The sequence below is a fragment of the Perna viridis genome, chromosome 13 (genome assembly GCF_037379345.1).
Source record: "Perna viridis isolate PV_CMFRI_1.1 ecotype Kerala chromosome 13, ASM3737934v1, whole genome shotgun sequence".
In the NCBI taxonomy this organism is placed as follows: domain Eukaryota; kingdom Metazoa; phylum Mollusca; class Bivalvia; order Mytilida; family Mytilidae; genus Perna; species Perna viridis.
The window spans coordinates 28,608,022-28,623,236 of NC_142457.1; the positions used below are offsets into that span (position 1 = coordinate 28,608,022).

General features: G+C 31.7%; 1 protein-coding gene across 5 annotated transcripts in view; it reads right to left on the reverse strand.

Annotated features, from left to right (window-relative positions):
- Window positions 1–4,009: 4,009 nt before the first annotated feature.
- The window catches only part of LOC148600226 (uncharacterized), a 39,295-nt gene continuing 28,089 nt past the window's right edge, over window positions 4,010–15,215 (reverse strand). For all 5 annotated transcript variants that reach the window (XM_088557206.1, XM_088557204.1, XM_088557202.1 and 2 more), the window contains 7 exons: window positions 14,262–14,359; window positions 12,560–12,712; window positions 11,528–11,631; window positions 10,991–11,062; window positions 8,739–8,828; window positions 7,208–7,417; window positions 4,010–6,876 (listed from right to left, as the gene is read on the reverse strand). In XM_088557206.1, the coding sequence (XP_088413332.1) occupies window positions 6,568–6,876; window positions 7,208–7,417; window positions 8,739–8,828; window positions 10,991–11,062; window positions 11,528–11,631; window positions 12,560–12,712; window positions 14,262–14,359 (1,036 nt within the window). In that variant the 3' untranslated portion in view covers window positions 4,010–6,567. The remainder of the gene's footprint in view (window positions 6,877–7,207; window positions 7,418–8,738; window positions 8,829–10,990; window positions 11,063–11,527; window positions 11,632–12,559; window positions 12,713–14,261; window positions 14,360–15,215) is intronic.

Consider the following 15,215-nt stretch of genomic DNA (forward strand, 5'->3'; position numbering starts at 1 on the left):
TGTTTTGTCATCAGAACCTGACAATAGGCTCATTATGAACAAAAATCAGAACTTGGTATCGTAAAGAGCTTCTATAAGCAATGTTATTTCTGGAATAAAGTATTATTAATGTTAATTTAAGGTACTTATATCTTTTTTTAAATTAGAGTTCCAAATTAAGACGGCAACTACATAAAAGCAAGTCAGTGGGTGGGACATGACAAGTCTTGTTTTAAAGAAAATGTCATCTGTTTAATATCGCAAATGCATCCTTTCTCAAAGTTGAATGTTGAACTACAACAGTTAAAGAGAAAAAATTTAATAGAAAGCATTGAAAATCAATGAAAAGGGGAAATAACACTTCCATTTTGTTCAAAATTTGATTGCTTTCTTAGGAAATTTTTAAATAATTTTTCTGAGCCATCCATTGACAACTCAAAACAATTTTTATACTTTTTGACATACATATGATATATATATATTACATTGGAACAAAAAAATTCAGTGGGATGAAAATTTACCGTGTGATTCATATCATATGATCTTCCAGATTTTTACATGGACAGCCTTTTAATATATTGTGTAAAATTTGTTATCCATGTTAGTTGTTTTTATACATGTAAAAAATTCTTTCATTATGAGAACTTACCACTTAATACAAGCATATGTCTTGAAGGTAGAGCCATATTATTGTCACAATGAACCATGTATTATTGGGTAAATGTGATATTCATCTCATGGACACACACCCCACATTTTTTCTTTAATAGACATTCAGACACATTTTCTGTCCTAGTGATTCAGATCTTTGTAGAGGTTACTATGGTAACTTATAGACATTCAGACACATTTTCTGTCCTAAAGTTTCAGATCTTTGTAGAGGTTACTATGGAAACTCTCAGACCCAGACAATATTATAATGAGTTTTTGTTTGCTTTTAACCACACTGATTTGATGTCAATAATACCCTCTAGTGAAACTGTCATTGGAATGGTATTCATAATTCCTTATCATTGTACATTGTTTCACTATTCCTTAAGTCTTGTTGAGGTAAGCTACATGGTTACTATGGTAACTCTCAGACCCAGACAATATTATAATGAGTTTTTGTTTGCTTTTAACCACACTGATTTGATGTCAATAATACCCTCTAGTGAAACTGTGATTGGAATGGTATTCATAATTCCTTATCACTGTACATTGTTTCACTATTCCTTAAGTCTTGTTGAGGTAAGCTACATGGTTACTATGGTAACTCTCAGACCCAGACAATATTATAATGAGTTTTTGTTTGCTTTTAACCACACTGATTTGATGTCAATAATACCCTCTAGTGAAACTGTGATTGGAATGGTATTCATAATTCCTTATCACTGTACATTGTTTCACTATTCCTTAAGTCTTGTTGAGGTAAGCTACATGGTTACTATGGTAACTCTCAGACCCAGACAATATTATAATGAGTTTTTGTTTGCTTTTAACCACACTGATTTGATGTCAATAATACCCTCTAGTGAAACTGTGATTGGAATGGTATTCATAATTCCTTATCACTGTACTTTGTTTCACTATTCCTTAAGTCTTGTTGAGGTAAGCTACATGGTTACTATGGTAACTCTCAGACCCAGACAATATTATAATGAGTTTTTGTTTGCTTTTAACCACACTGATTTGATGTCAATAATACCCTCTAGTGAAACTGTGATTGGAATGGTATTCATAATTCCTTATCACTGTACATTGTTTCACTATTCCTTAAGTCTTGTTGAGGTAAGCTACATGGTTACTATGGTAACTCTCAGACCCAGACAATATTATAATGAGTTTTTGTTTGCTTTTAACCACACTGATTTGATGTCAATAATACCCTCTAGTGAAACTGTGATTGGAATGGTATTCATAATTCCTTATCACTGTACTTTGTTTCACTATTCCTTAAGTCTTGTTGAGGTAAGCTACATGGTTACTATGGTAACTCTCAGACCCAGACAATATTATAATGAGTTTTTGTTTGCTTTTAACCACACTGATTTGATGTCAATAATACCCTCTAGTGAAACTGTGATTGGAATGGTATTCATAATTCCTTATCACTGTACATTGTTTCACTATTCCTTAAGTCTTGTTGAGGTAAGCTACATGGTTACTATGGTAACTCTCAGACCCAGACAATATTATAATGAGTTTTTGTTTGCTTTTAACCACACTGATTTGATGTCAATAATACCCTCTAGTGAAACTGTGATTGGAATGGTATTCATAATTCCTTATCACTGTACTTTGTTTCACTATTCCTTAAGTCTTGTTGAGGTAAGCTACATGGTTACTATGGTAACTCTCAGACCCAGACAATATTATAATGAGTTTTTGTTTGCTTTTAACCACACTGATTTGATGTCAATAATACCCTCTAGTGAAACTGTGATTGGAATGGTATTCATAATTCCTTATCACTGTACATTGTTTCACTATTCCTTAAGTCTTGTTGAGGTAAGCTACATGGTTACTATGGTAACTCTCAGACCCAGACAATATTATAATGAGTTTTTGTTTGCTTTTAACCACACTGATTTGATGTCAATAATACCCTCTAGTGAAACTGTGATTGGAATGGTATTCATAATTCCTTATCACTGTACATTGTTTCACTATTCCTTAAGTCTTGTTGAGGTAAGCTACATGGTTACTATGGTAACTCTCAGACCCAGACAATATTATAATGAGTTTTTGTTTGCTTTTAACCACACTGATTTGATGTCAATAACACCCTCTAGTGAAACTGTGATTGGAATGGTATTCATAATTCCTTATCACTGTACATTGTTTCACTATTCCTTAAGTCTTGTTGAGGTAAGCTACATGGTTACTATGGTAACTCTCAGACCCAGACAATATTATAATGAGTTTTTGTTTGCTTTTAACCACACTGATTTGATGTCAATAATACCCTCTAGTGAAACTGTGATTGGAATGGTATTCATAATTCCTTATCATTGTACATTGTTTCACTATTCCTTAAGTCTTGTTGAGGTAAGCTACATGGTTACTATGGTAACTCTCAGACCCATCAAGTTGTATGATCTTTACAAACAAATAGGTTTAATAGGAATTTCTATTTTAGTCACTTAATATTTAAATAATGTAGATTTATATGTATTTATAAAAAAACATCTCTTTTCATTGTTAATGCTTGAATATATGATTGTAAGCAATGGAAGCATAGTCAAGATGTGGAAATATATGTCTGACATTTTGTTGATTAATTTAACTTAATCCCTGGTTACCAGAGATAGCCTCTCATGTGGTGTTGATGCAGTAGAAAATGAAGTCATATAATTGATTACGTTGTATAAAGTAAAATGCTTAGCTCATAAATCATAGGACAAAGACAAAGCGAATGAAACAGAAACACTAAACACTAGAAATACTGAGTGCAGGCTCAAAAAGAAATACCCCCTCCAACTTCAAATATTAAGTTCAATATATAACCAATGTTCAATTATCTCCCTTTGGAATCCTTCAACAGAAGCGGACAAGGTTTTAACATATAAAGCCCTTACGTTGGATTATCTCCCTTTGGAGTTCCTTTACAGTAGCTAAATTCCTTCATGTACACCTATATATGGTGCCCAACCTGCAAAGTACAGGATGATTTCTTAGCAGTGTGCTATTGGTAATTAATTTTATTTAGAATGCACTGTGGGCATTGTGCTATAATTTTGGAGGAAGGCCATAAGAGCTGTGCTGTTAAAAAATTATGGGGAGAACACTGCTTCCTAGTATATGTGTCTGTAAAGTAAAACCAGTATTCTCTGGTTTTCTGACATCATTCTAATGTACCTGTGTGCTAGTTGTATGCTGTATTTTTTATTATTACAGTATTTGGTAGAAAGCAATGGTGGATCAGGTTTCCTATTTCAGTTATATGCTTACACTATAGTTGCATCAGTGTTTTCATTTTTGTACATAGGACTTGCAAACTTAAAAGAAAACAAAATTTCAGTGGCAAATACAAAGAGAAATAAAACAGTTACAATAAATTTTTAATTGACATAAGATCATAAAAATAAATAAAATATTTCTAAAAGCTTTATCACAGTTCTAGTCAAGTACTTATCACTAGCAATTAACTGACTTGTAAATACATGTACATAAAAAACTATGGAAAAGCCATATGACCAATCAAAATTTCATAAATAAAATAAAATCTAAACATTCAAAATGTAAACAAAAATGTAATGCTATGAGAAATGAGATACTAAAGGACTAATCTTAGGTGGCTAGTTAGTTAAAAAAAAGAAAGAGTTCTGCAGAATGGCTTGATAATTTAGGTACAATCTTTGTAAATAGAAAAGTATTGTCAAGACAATAAGCATATTTTTTTAAATAACTCACTAGAATCAAATATCTATTCTAACCTCATCAAAAAAGAGTAATAGCTTTATAGATATATCAAGTTTGTAAAGTTAAATTTTAGATTTGGCATGAAATGTAAAATACATTGACTATTTCAGACTGTTACTTAAGTATAAAACTTAATTTCAAAAGAAACTCCTTTACATTCTCTTCCTGAAATTACAAAATATTTTTCATCCCTTAGGGATTTATTGAAATTCTATGACACTTGAAACAATACACACTATATAGCACAACTGTAAAATGGATTTCTTATAAATTTTATAAAATTTGTATTTTTTTCACAATTTTAACTTTCAAGTACCAGTTTATAATACATGTACTGTGAAAGAACATGTGCTTTAGTTCGTGGATACCAATTCGTGGATAAGGGAAGAAACACAATTTGTGGTTTTGAGGATTCCAGCACACACATCAATGGGATTCTGCATTTTTTTGGGGACTGAATTTTGTGGTTTGGCCTACCTACAGAAACCATGAAAATTGGTACAACATGAACAACAGTAATTTCACAGTATATCATAAACTTTATCATTCCATTCATGTGTAACAATTCAATTATCCTTGCTGTCTGAAGACAATATTTATGATAATGGGCTTAAGATACATTTTTTTTTCAGAGTTTTCATAAATCTGACTTAAAAAATGACTGAAGAACAGTAAGCAAAAAAAGACAAAGCACCTTTATATAAACAAGAAAACGAGGTACATTTAAACAGAACACAGACAATGAAACACAATTACATTGACATTATTTTGAAATAAAATCTCTATGAACTTAACAAGAAAATACCCATAATGCTCTGTAATTTGGCTGAGGAAAAAATTACACAGATAGTTTTAGCAACAAAATGTAGGGTTTGAAAGACTTTATTCATGATGAATTTGTTTAACTAAAATATAAATGTAATTGACATTTCTAAAATTCTGTAATTGTCTTTCTAATTTTATAATACTGGATTATTTTTTTAATTTGAAAATTTTAGACCAAATAGTCCAGGAAAAAGAATTAATTTGTAAAATAGACTAAAATGCATTTTGAAAAAAAATAATTTAAGAAACAGTATTCAACATTAGAATCGGATGATTATCCTGATAATGATATTTCATTAAATGACAATTTTCTCACTTGCATAATTTAAAATGCTTCTAAGATTCTTTAAGAAACTGACCTATATTTTACATTCAATAGGTTAACACCCTGAATACAATATTTCCACTAGAGGGAACCATAACAATACTTTGTTAGTTGACTGTACACATTTCCCCACCATAACATATACTAGTGGTAAACTATATTAAGTAATGGAATTAGTATCATGTCAGTACAGTATATTCAATGAACTTCATGTGGTCTACTCATATACACTGAATGCCTTCATCAATTTACTGTTTTTAATTAGAAATCAGGCTTTAGGTTGCTGTGGGTATCAATTTTCATTGTTGTAGGAAAAAAAGTTGTTAATTGAGTGCAAAAATTTGTGGAGTTAACAAAATAAGGGAAAAAACATGTCGACATACTTGATGTTATCCATGAATCCAAACTATTTCGACCAGGTTTAATGGAAATTAAAATTATAATCAGTGTTTCAACATATCACAATTATTCATAAGAACTCAAACTTTAACAACAGAAACCCAAATGTCCATTTTTTTCATCTACTTCTATTAAAACAATGTAAACTGCGGTGAAATAGAAAAATTAAGAGATAACGGTATGTCAACTGTTGGATTTGGCTTCTGCCAACATGACACTAAAGTGATATTTAAGATATAAAATCTGTGTAATTCTGTCTAACTTTGTTATTGTTTGTCACAGCCTTGAAAATTGGTACATCAGGAACAGTAATGAAAAAAATGAAAATTGGTACACCAGGAGTAGTTATGGAAACCATGAAAATTGATACACCAGTAGTAGTTATGGAAACCATGAAAATTGATACACCAGGAGTAGTTATGGAAACCATGAAAATTGGTACACCAGGAAAAATAATGGAAACCATAGAAACTGGTACACCAGGAATAGTAATGGAAACCATATAAACTAGTACACCAGGAATAGTAATGGAAACCATAGAAACTAGTACACCAGGAATAGTAATGGAAACCATAGAAACTAGTACACCAGGAATTGTAATGAACCAAAGTAATTGACTTAAAGTGGACTGAATGCTACAGTAGATCTTCCATGCTCTCCTCATTAGCTTCACCCTGAGTTATCTCCCCTAGTAATTCTTTCCTCATTTCCTCTATCTCTTCTCGTGTGTCTGGAATAACAGGATCAGCAATGATAAAATCGTCCTTATCGTCATTTGGATTTTCAAATTTTCCTGAGACCTGATGTACAATTTCTGCCTCTTTATCAGTAATAGGAGCACTAGACCTTCGGTATTTTAAAGTCTTATTGGATTTTTCTTCTGGTGTGTAAATTTCACCAGGTGTCAGACTGACGTCTGCTTTGTGTTTTGATTTCAACATGCTCTGAAAAAAATCAAACAAGGACATCAAATTTACTCCTTGAGACCCTCTTAAAATTTTATACTTAACAAGAGAATATTATGGCATCATTACAATCAGCCGAAGTAAATTTCAATATGTTTTCAGTATTGTTTTGTTTCAATGAATAAAAATAAATACATGTAAATTTATTTCCAAAGCAGTTTTCTTATTACTTGGGAGCAATATCTATTCTGCTCTTTCATGTAAACTGGCTACTATAGTTTTTCTTTTTTCAATTTTGTCTTAAAAGTACTTTGCTGAAAAAGCAGATGAAATTCAATTAAGTACAAAATGCACTATGCTCTGAACTTACATGCATAACCTCCTTGGCAGAAGAAACACGAACTTCTCTCTGTATATCAGCTGACACCTTTTCATCATAAAGTTCGCCACATTTCTTTACATACAACCTTCGTAACTCTACATTCTTAGTCATTAAACTGTTTATTTGATCTTTATATTTATCATCTACCTGCTGAACCTTTTCTTCAAATTGCTCTTCAAATGACATTAACTTAACTTTCTGAAAAACAAAAAAGAAAACTGAAAATTGAAGCATACTGAAAAAAAGCTCTTGAAAATTGAAACATACTTAAACAGAAATGAAGCAAAATAAACAGAAAAATGAAAGTTAAACACTTTAAAACTTGGAAACTATTAATTTATAGAAGTATGTTTTTGTTTTTATTTAAGTAATAACGAAGAACCTCATTAAACAAATAAACAAAACGAAGTAATGCCCCAATACTACACACAGAAGTATGCTTTTCATAAAAAGAATTCTTGTAGTAGGACCATTTTAAAAGCTCTGTTCATGCCTGGGAGTTGAAAAAATTATATCCTACACACATAATACAACATACAAATATCAATGAAGAGCTTCATGGAACACAACGTGATAAGATTGCAGTAGTCAAACCCTGAACAATTGGGGCAAGTGTGGACACTATATTAGTTTTTGACGCAATTAAGCATAAGAACTTACAGTTCATTATGGATACAACAACTGGTATGGACACAATACATGCAATACAACAAAGTACTTGAAATTTAATTAAAATTATCAAAATAAGACCAAAAATAGGATTAGTTGATTTTTTGGGGTGTGCCTCCTTTGACCCCTTTTAACTCGAAAAGGGTAAGAGATATCTGAAATCTGATTAAAAATGCAGTCAGGGATTTTCATAGGGAATCCAATTAAAAAAATTGTACCACTATGACAGTATTTACTATCAAACAGTAAGAGATAAACCTACCCTGAAAAATATTTTCCAAACAAAACTTCAAAACGGATGATTCAGAATCATAAAAATCGGATCAACAATAAGATTTTCCTATCAATTCTAATGATAACACCTAATTTTTCCCCTTTTAGCCTCTTACTTCCAAATGGGGTTGGGCAAAAACCACCAAACACTATAGGGCCCTCTGCCATGTCCCTAGGGAAAATATGCCAAAGATAAGTCTTTCTCAAGTTTTAAATGACAACATTGCCACCACGAACAATAACAACAAGAGGGTGAAATCATCATATGACCAAAAAAATTGTTTGCAGTCATATAGAAATATATGAAATTAAATAATATCACTATAACAAGCTAAGTACACCTATGGAACATTAAAAATGCTAATTAAGTACAACTACTGACAATATTTGGAATATTTTATAAAATTCAAAATCCTACGGTCCTGCTTAATGTATGTAAACATCCTACAATATATAAATACCGCAGCTCAAAAACTGTGGGAGAAATCAGCCAAAGAAACCGTGTACCCTCTAGGGTATTTAAAGCTACTACTGGTCATTTTACAGTCATTAGTTCCTGCATCATATAAAATCTTACTGTATCAGCCAGATCTCTGGTTGTAGTTGCCAGTAGTTTACATGTCTCATTATAACTGTTCCTGATTTCTTCTAATTCTGCCTTTACTTCCTGTAACATTCATTTATATAACTGATCATGAACTAGATTGTTCAAACAGTAAAATTTGATTTGTATTTAATACCAACATTAACTTAAGGATGTCGACCTAGAATAAGGGACATAACTCTTGAAGTCAGTGATATTTTTGTATCAAATTCAATTTCATCAAAGCCTATCAAGCTTTCATTTGAAACAAAAAGAAATCAATCCTAGTAATTTGATGCTTCAATGAGATTGATATAATATGCTGAATACAAACATTCCTATGATTTGCAAGAGTTATGTCCCTTACCCTAGGTCTACCTCCTGAAGCCTGTATTTTCCTGTTTCTGTAAAAGAGTATAACAAATATACTCATGAGGAGATTTAGAGGTGTGTAAATATATCATTTATTTTCAGACAAAAATTATAAACTTTTTCATTTCATATTAATTCAAAACTTTACTTACTTACACTAGAGGTAGATATGTCATCTGAGATGTACCGGAAGTCAGGGTAATATATTTTCTGAGTGTGTTACTTGGTGTTCACCCACTGTTGCAGGCAATACGTGTAGTATTATACTGAATACCCTTTTTAATACATCATACTTTTATGCACATGTGCATAACTTTTAAGAAACTCAAGTATAATTGTTGCAATACCTCAGATAAAGTGAATGTCTAACTGGAATGAAAGGGGCACGTTCAGTAAGGCCCTACTTTGGCCCCAGTTTTCAATGCTTTTGAAAGACTTGTTTTGGTCTATACTAGTTAGTTCATTTGAAAAGATAATGGTTGTATTAAATAAATCTCAGCTGATTTTGGTGATATCATGAATGTGTTTGACCTAATAGCGGTCAAAATCAACATAGTAAAATCTTCAATTTTGTTGCATTTTAGCACATATTTTTCGATGGTTTTTGCCTAAAATGGAAGTAGGCGCATCCGTGTTTATCCGAAATATTGACATATATGTTGTATCTCACAGTACTACACAATACCGTATTTTCTGGACTATAAGTCGATACTTATTTTCAGCAAAGTGTCAGCCTCGACTTATCATCCACTTCAACTTGTACAAGGATTTTTCAAGAAAAAATGTTAATCTACAATGCATTTCATTAGAATTGTTTAATTCACTTTTGATTGCTTTCATTCAAAATTGTGGGTAAACTGCAATCAACGAAAGCAGTCACTCAAACAATCAATCCGGCAATTGAAACTCGTAGATTATTGATCAGTACCACTATTCTTTATGAATGAATACCATGATGTTAATAAAAACTTTGAAACCGTTAAAATATATAAACAAACTCTAAAAGATACATTAACAAAACTCAAAACTGGAAAGACATTATCGAGTGTTCCGCAGTTATCGGTCCTTTAATATGCAAATATATACCCATTTACAGTATGTCATAACACATTTGCAAATGGCTCAAATTATAATCAGTTAAGGTGTTATCTAAATGGCTAATGCAACCAAATATACAGGTAATATTGTTTATTAATTACTGCTCGTAATTATGACCTATTCAACAAACTAATTTCCCGCTAATTTTGTCAAAATTAGGCAATTCGACTTATACTCCACATCAACTTATAATCCAGAAAATACGGTATATATAAAGATCAAGGATGAACACACATGCGGTCACATTTGTTTTTTCACAAAAACAGTCAAAAATATGCTGAAATACTGAGATTTTATGGATTTTTCACAATTTAGGCAATTTTGTTGGTGCTACAGTGATGAGATGTATTTCTGTTTTGGCCTAAATCTCATTGAACTAGCGGGTGTAAACACTTATGTGTACAAAAATGATAAAAATCTTTATTTTGAATGATTTCAAATTCTGAGGCCAAAACTGGCCATAACCAAACCTTCCCCTTTACATGTAGTTTAACATTTACAAAAATCAACAATAGCAAAATAACTAAAATGAACTATTCATTGTCATCTGAACTGAAAATGAAAAGGATGCGCATACCGACAAGGAAAGGCATTTCAAGTCAAGAAGGAGATAAATCGTGAAGAGGGTGATATATTGGGAAGATATATGGTAGTGATTATGGTGATATATTGGAACTACCAAGCATTCATTAGGGGGTGGATAGAATAGACCAAAATAATAAATAATACTTATACAATAGAAATTTTAGATTTTTGTATTAAGTGTAATATAATACCTTAAGCTCAGCTGTCGTTCTTTTCAATCTTTCTAGATCAGCGGCAACATTGGAAAATCTTCGTACTAGATTCTGTTAATCAAGAATAGTAGCATTCAAAAATTAATATGTATTAAGCAAATTTCAAGCTATTTATTTTGGTTCTTAGGTCATTCTTCATGTAAATCAAAGAGAAGTAATGTTATTTTTTATATATTAAATCTTTGTAAGAATCAGGCAAAATGGAAAAAAATCAGAAACTTGCATGTAAAAACCCCACTGACCTGACAATGTAATATCACTCAAGGATACTTTCTCTATTTGAAAATACCATTATTTGAACTCTGCAGCACTGGCTTTGTGCAGAAATTTTCAATAGAATGTTAGAAAAATGAAGTTTTTGACGGACTTATCTGTCCTTGAAATGTTCATTTTCAGTGCATGTCAATGAAATTGTAACTCAATGGTCCAGCATGATATGGAAAATCTTGTCTTTTTTCCTTGATTGTAATGGTGTATATAGTCAAATATACACAAACAATTGTTATAGTAACTTACATCTAATTCCTTCTTGTGCTCCTTACGTAGGTTATCTATATTTTTCTGATGCTCCTTCTGTGTATTTATTCTTTCAGAATTCTTCTCTTGTATAAATTTGGTCCCTAAAAACAAAACCATCTAAGAAGCTGCTAACATAAAAGTCAAGCAGATCCTATGATATGGGTGGCACAGGGTAAATTTTATTCCACTGAATTTTTTGTTCCAATGTAATTTTTTATATCATATGTATGGCAAATACTATATATATCAAGTTTTTTTCTAAATCAATAATGGATGACTTAGTACATGATTTTAAAGTTTCCTTACAAAACTAAATTTTTCTCTAATTAAAGGGTTATCTTCCTTTCTTCAATGAATTTCAATGCTTTCTATATAAACTTTTCCTCTTTAATTGTTAATGTTAATCAAAAACTAACTTTCAACTTTGGATACACTTGTGATATGAAATGGGTGAAATTTTTTTGAAAACAAAATTGGTCACTTGCCACCCACTGCCTGGTTTTATTAATGGACTCTGTCTTAATTACACAATTTGCATTTTTTCATATTACCGACTTTGGGCTATGTTTTTTTTTTTTTTTTTTTTAAAACTCTCCAACCTGACAGACTGGTTTACTGTGCCTTTGGACCAATGAACCACAATACATTTCAAATTTAAATATTTGACTTATCGGGGCTGAGGTAAGTACTTGAATACATTTAAATAACTTATTTCAAATCATTTAGGTACTTACCAAAGTGAAAATAGTTAAAATTCAAAGATCCCTTTGAAAAAATTTCTAAAATGGGTTGTATTCTGTAAATATGAAAAAGGACTATTCAGATGCCAAAATAGTATTTTTTTGTCATATTATAATAGAAATGATTCATGTTTGGTATGGTGTTGTACTCATATACATTGGTTCATCTTTAAATATGTATTTCATACCTTACTAAAAAAAAAATCAAATTTTGAGACCCAGCCCAGGTGTAAAGGAGTACAACACCCTAACTCCCGTTACTAATTTCTTAAATATTACTGTGACTTACTGAGTTCATGTATGGCTGCCTGTTTTTGTTCCTCCATCAAAATATTCATGTCATGCTCTCGCTTCTTCCATTTTTCATCCTGATCTAGATGAACTGTTGTCTTGTATGAGGCAAAGGAACCTTGTAAAAACTCAATTTCCTTTCTCATTTTCTCTACAAATGTAAATAGTCAAAATTACTGAATGCTTTATACAAATTTGAGGCTGTCCATGTAAAAATCAGGCAGATTCTATGATATGGTTGGCACAGGTTAATTCTTTGTTCTGAAGTAATGTTTATATCATATGTATGTCAAATATTGAAAAAGATTTTTTAGAGGGACAATGAATTATGCTCGGAAAACAATTTTACAGTTCCTAACATATAAACCACATTTGGACAAAAATAAAGAGTTATCTCCTTTTTTCAATGAATTACTATGCTTTCTATGTAATTTTTTTCTCTTTAACCACTTTTGTTTATAAAAAAACATCCTTTCAATTTTAAGAAAATGTGCATTTGTGATATGAAATGGGTGAAAAAGTTTTGAAATTTTTTTTTTGCCACCCATTGCCTGATTTTTACATGGACATCCTCTTAGGATTAAAATGTCCATACTTCTTTCATGATGTAGCTCTGGTCATTTGTGTTATCATATTCTAAAAACAAATATTTGTATCCACTCTTTTTACAATGCTCTTTCAACAAGTCATGATTTCTTTAGGAATGATACATGTAACACGAGAACAAAACAGTAATCATGTGTTACAGTAGCAATCAGTAGTCCATCATTGTAATATGATGTTAGGTTATGCCTATGATGGATCGAGCTCATTCTTTGTTTATGGTGCACCACCATGTTGCTATGGGCAAAGTCTCATTTGGTGAGGACAATATGAGAGACTTTCTTCTGGGAAAGCTTAATACATTTTTACATAGTCAATAATGTCCAAATTTTTATTAAATAAATAAATAAATAAATAAAATAAAAAATGGTATCCATTTTGACGTATTAATAGACAAAACAGTATTGCCTACACTTGTGCAATCGTCTACTTCCACGACTACGATTTTTGTCTTTTTTCCAATGTTTGGGAAAATAATGAATATTCCGTTATCATGGTTAATACATATCAATAGAATAAACAAAATCAAAGTTCCTTTTGACTTGCCTATCTCCTTTTGACTTGCCTATCTCCTTTTGACTTGCCTATTTCCTTTTGACCTGCCTATCTCCTTTTGACTTGCCTATCTCCTTTTGACTTGCCTATCTCCTTTTGACTTGCCTATTTCCTTTTGACCTGCCTATCTCCTTTTGACTTACCTATCTCCTTTTGACCTGCCTATCTTCTTTTGACTTGCCTATTTCCTTTTGACTTGCCTATCTCCTTTTGACTTACCTATTTCCTTTTGACCTGCCTATCTCCTTTTGACTTACCTATCTCCTTTTGACCTGCCTATCTTCTTTTGACTTGCCTATTTCCTTTTGACTTGCCTATTTCCTTTTGACCTGCCTATCTCCTTTTGACTTGCCTATCTCCTTTTGACTTGCCTATCTCCTTTTGACTTGCCTATCTCCTTTTGACCTGCCTATCTCCTTTTGACTTACCTATCTCCTTTTGACCTGCCTATCTCCTTTTGACTTGCCTATTTCCTTTTGACTTGCCTATCTCCTTTTGACTTGCCTATTTCCTTTTGACCTGCCTATCTCCTTTTGACTTACCTATTTCCTTATCTTTGGCTGTTTGTAGTTGTGTTTTCTCAGCTTCTAGTTGATTCCTTAACTTATCCATCTCTTCTTCATTGTCCTCTTCTAATTCCCTAGAAAAATCAATAGTAGCCTTCTGACGTATTAATTCTCTTTGACATTTGCACCTGAGCCTTAAATTTTGTATGTTTGTATTCAATAACCACTGATGGTGGACCAAAGGTTTCCAATAGTATTTACCAACCCAGAAGTCAGACTTGCCTGTCCAACATGACCCCTAAATTTATCCAACTATCAAAGTTTGCAGTATTACAAATTTCAAAATACTTAAAACAATGAGTGTGGAAAACTGAGTTTTTGCAAGAATTTTTTAAGTACAAGGGCCATAACTAAACAAAAAATCAAGAACAATTATCGAACTTGATCTGTAACTTGCCATGGTTAAGAAATATGCCAAATATCAAGTGAATAACTGCAGGCATGAGGAAAATGTGGAAAACTAACAGAAGGATAGAGTGTACACCTGAAGTCCTCTTCAGTGAAAGTCGATGGTAGGGGACTAATAATTGACAATGGCTTAGAAACATTAATTTGTGACGTCAATTTGATGATACGTCAATATTTTTGGTATGATAAGTAATATTTCTAAAATAAAAATTTGTAAGCCAAACTTTCACTGAATAACAAGCTCAGAAAACTGACCAAAGCCAATGTACCCATTTTGACATAGTTAATTTTACTTAACAAAAGGTTTATCAGAATCTGTTCACTACAGGATAATGTGATGTTTAATCTCCATTACATAACTGCTGAAAGTACCACATAGTTTCAATCCCTACTTAGTATACTCATTGTACAGAATCAAGCTACAATTTATCTAAAGATTTGTTTCTATCAAGAAACACATTAGGCCAAGGTTCATAAAAAGGAGGCAAACCTCGCATAATCTGGCAGTTGATGCATAAATTC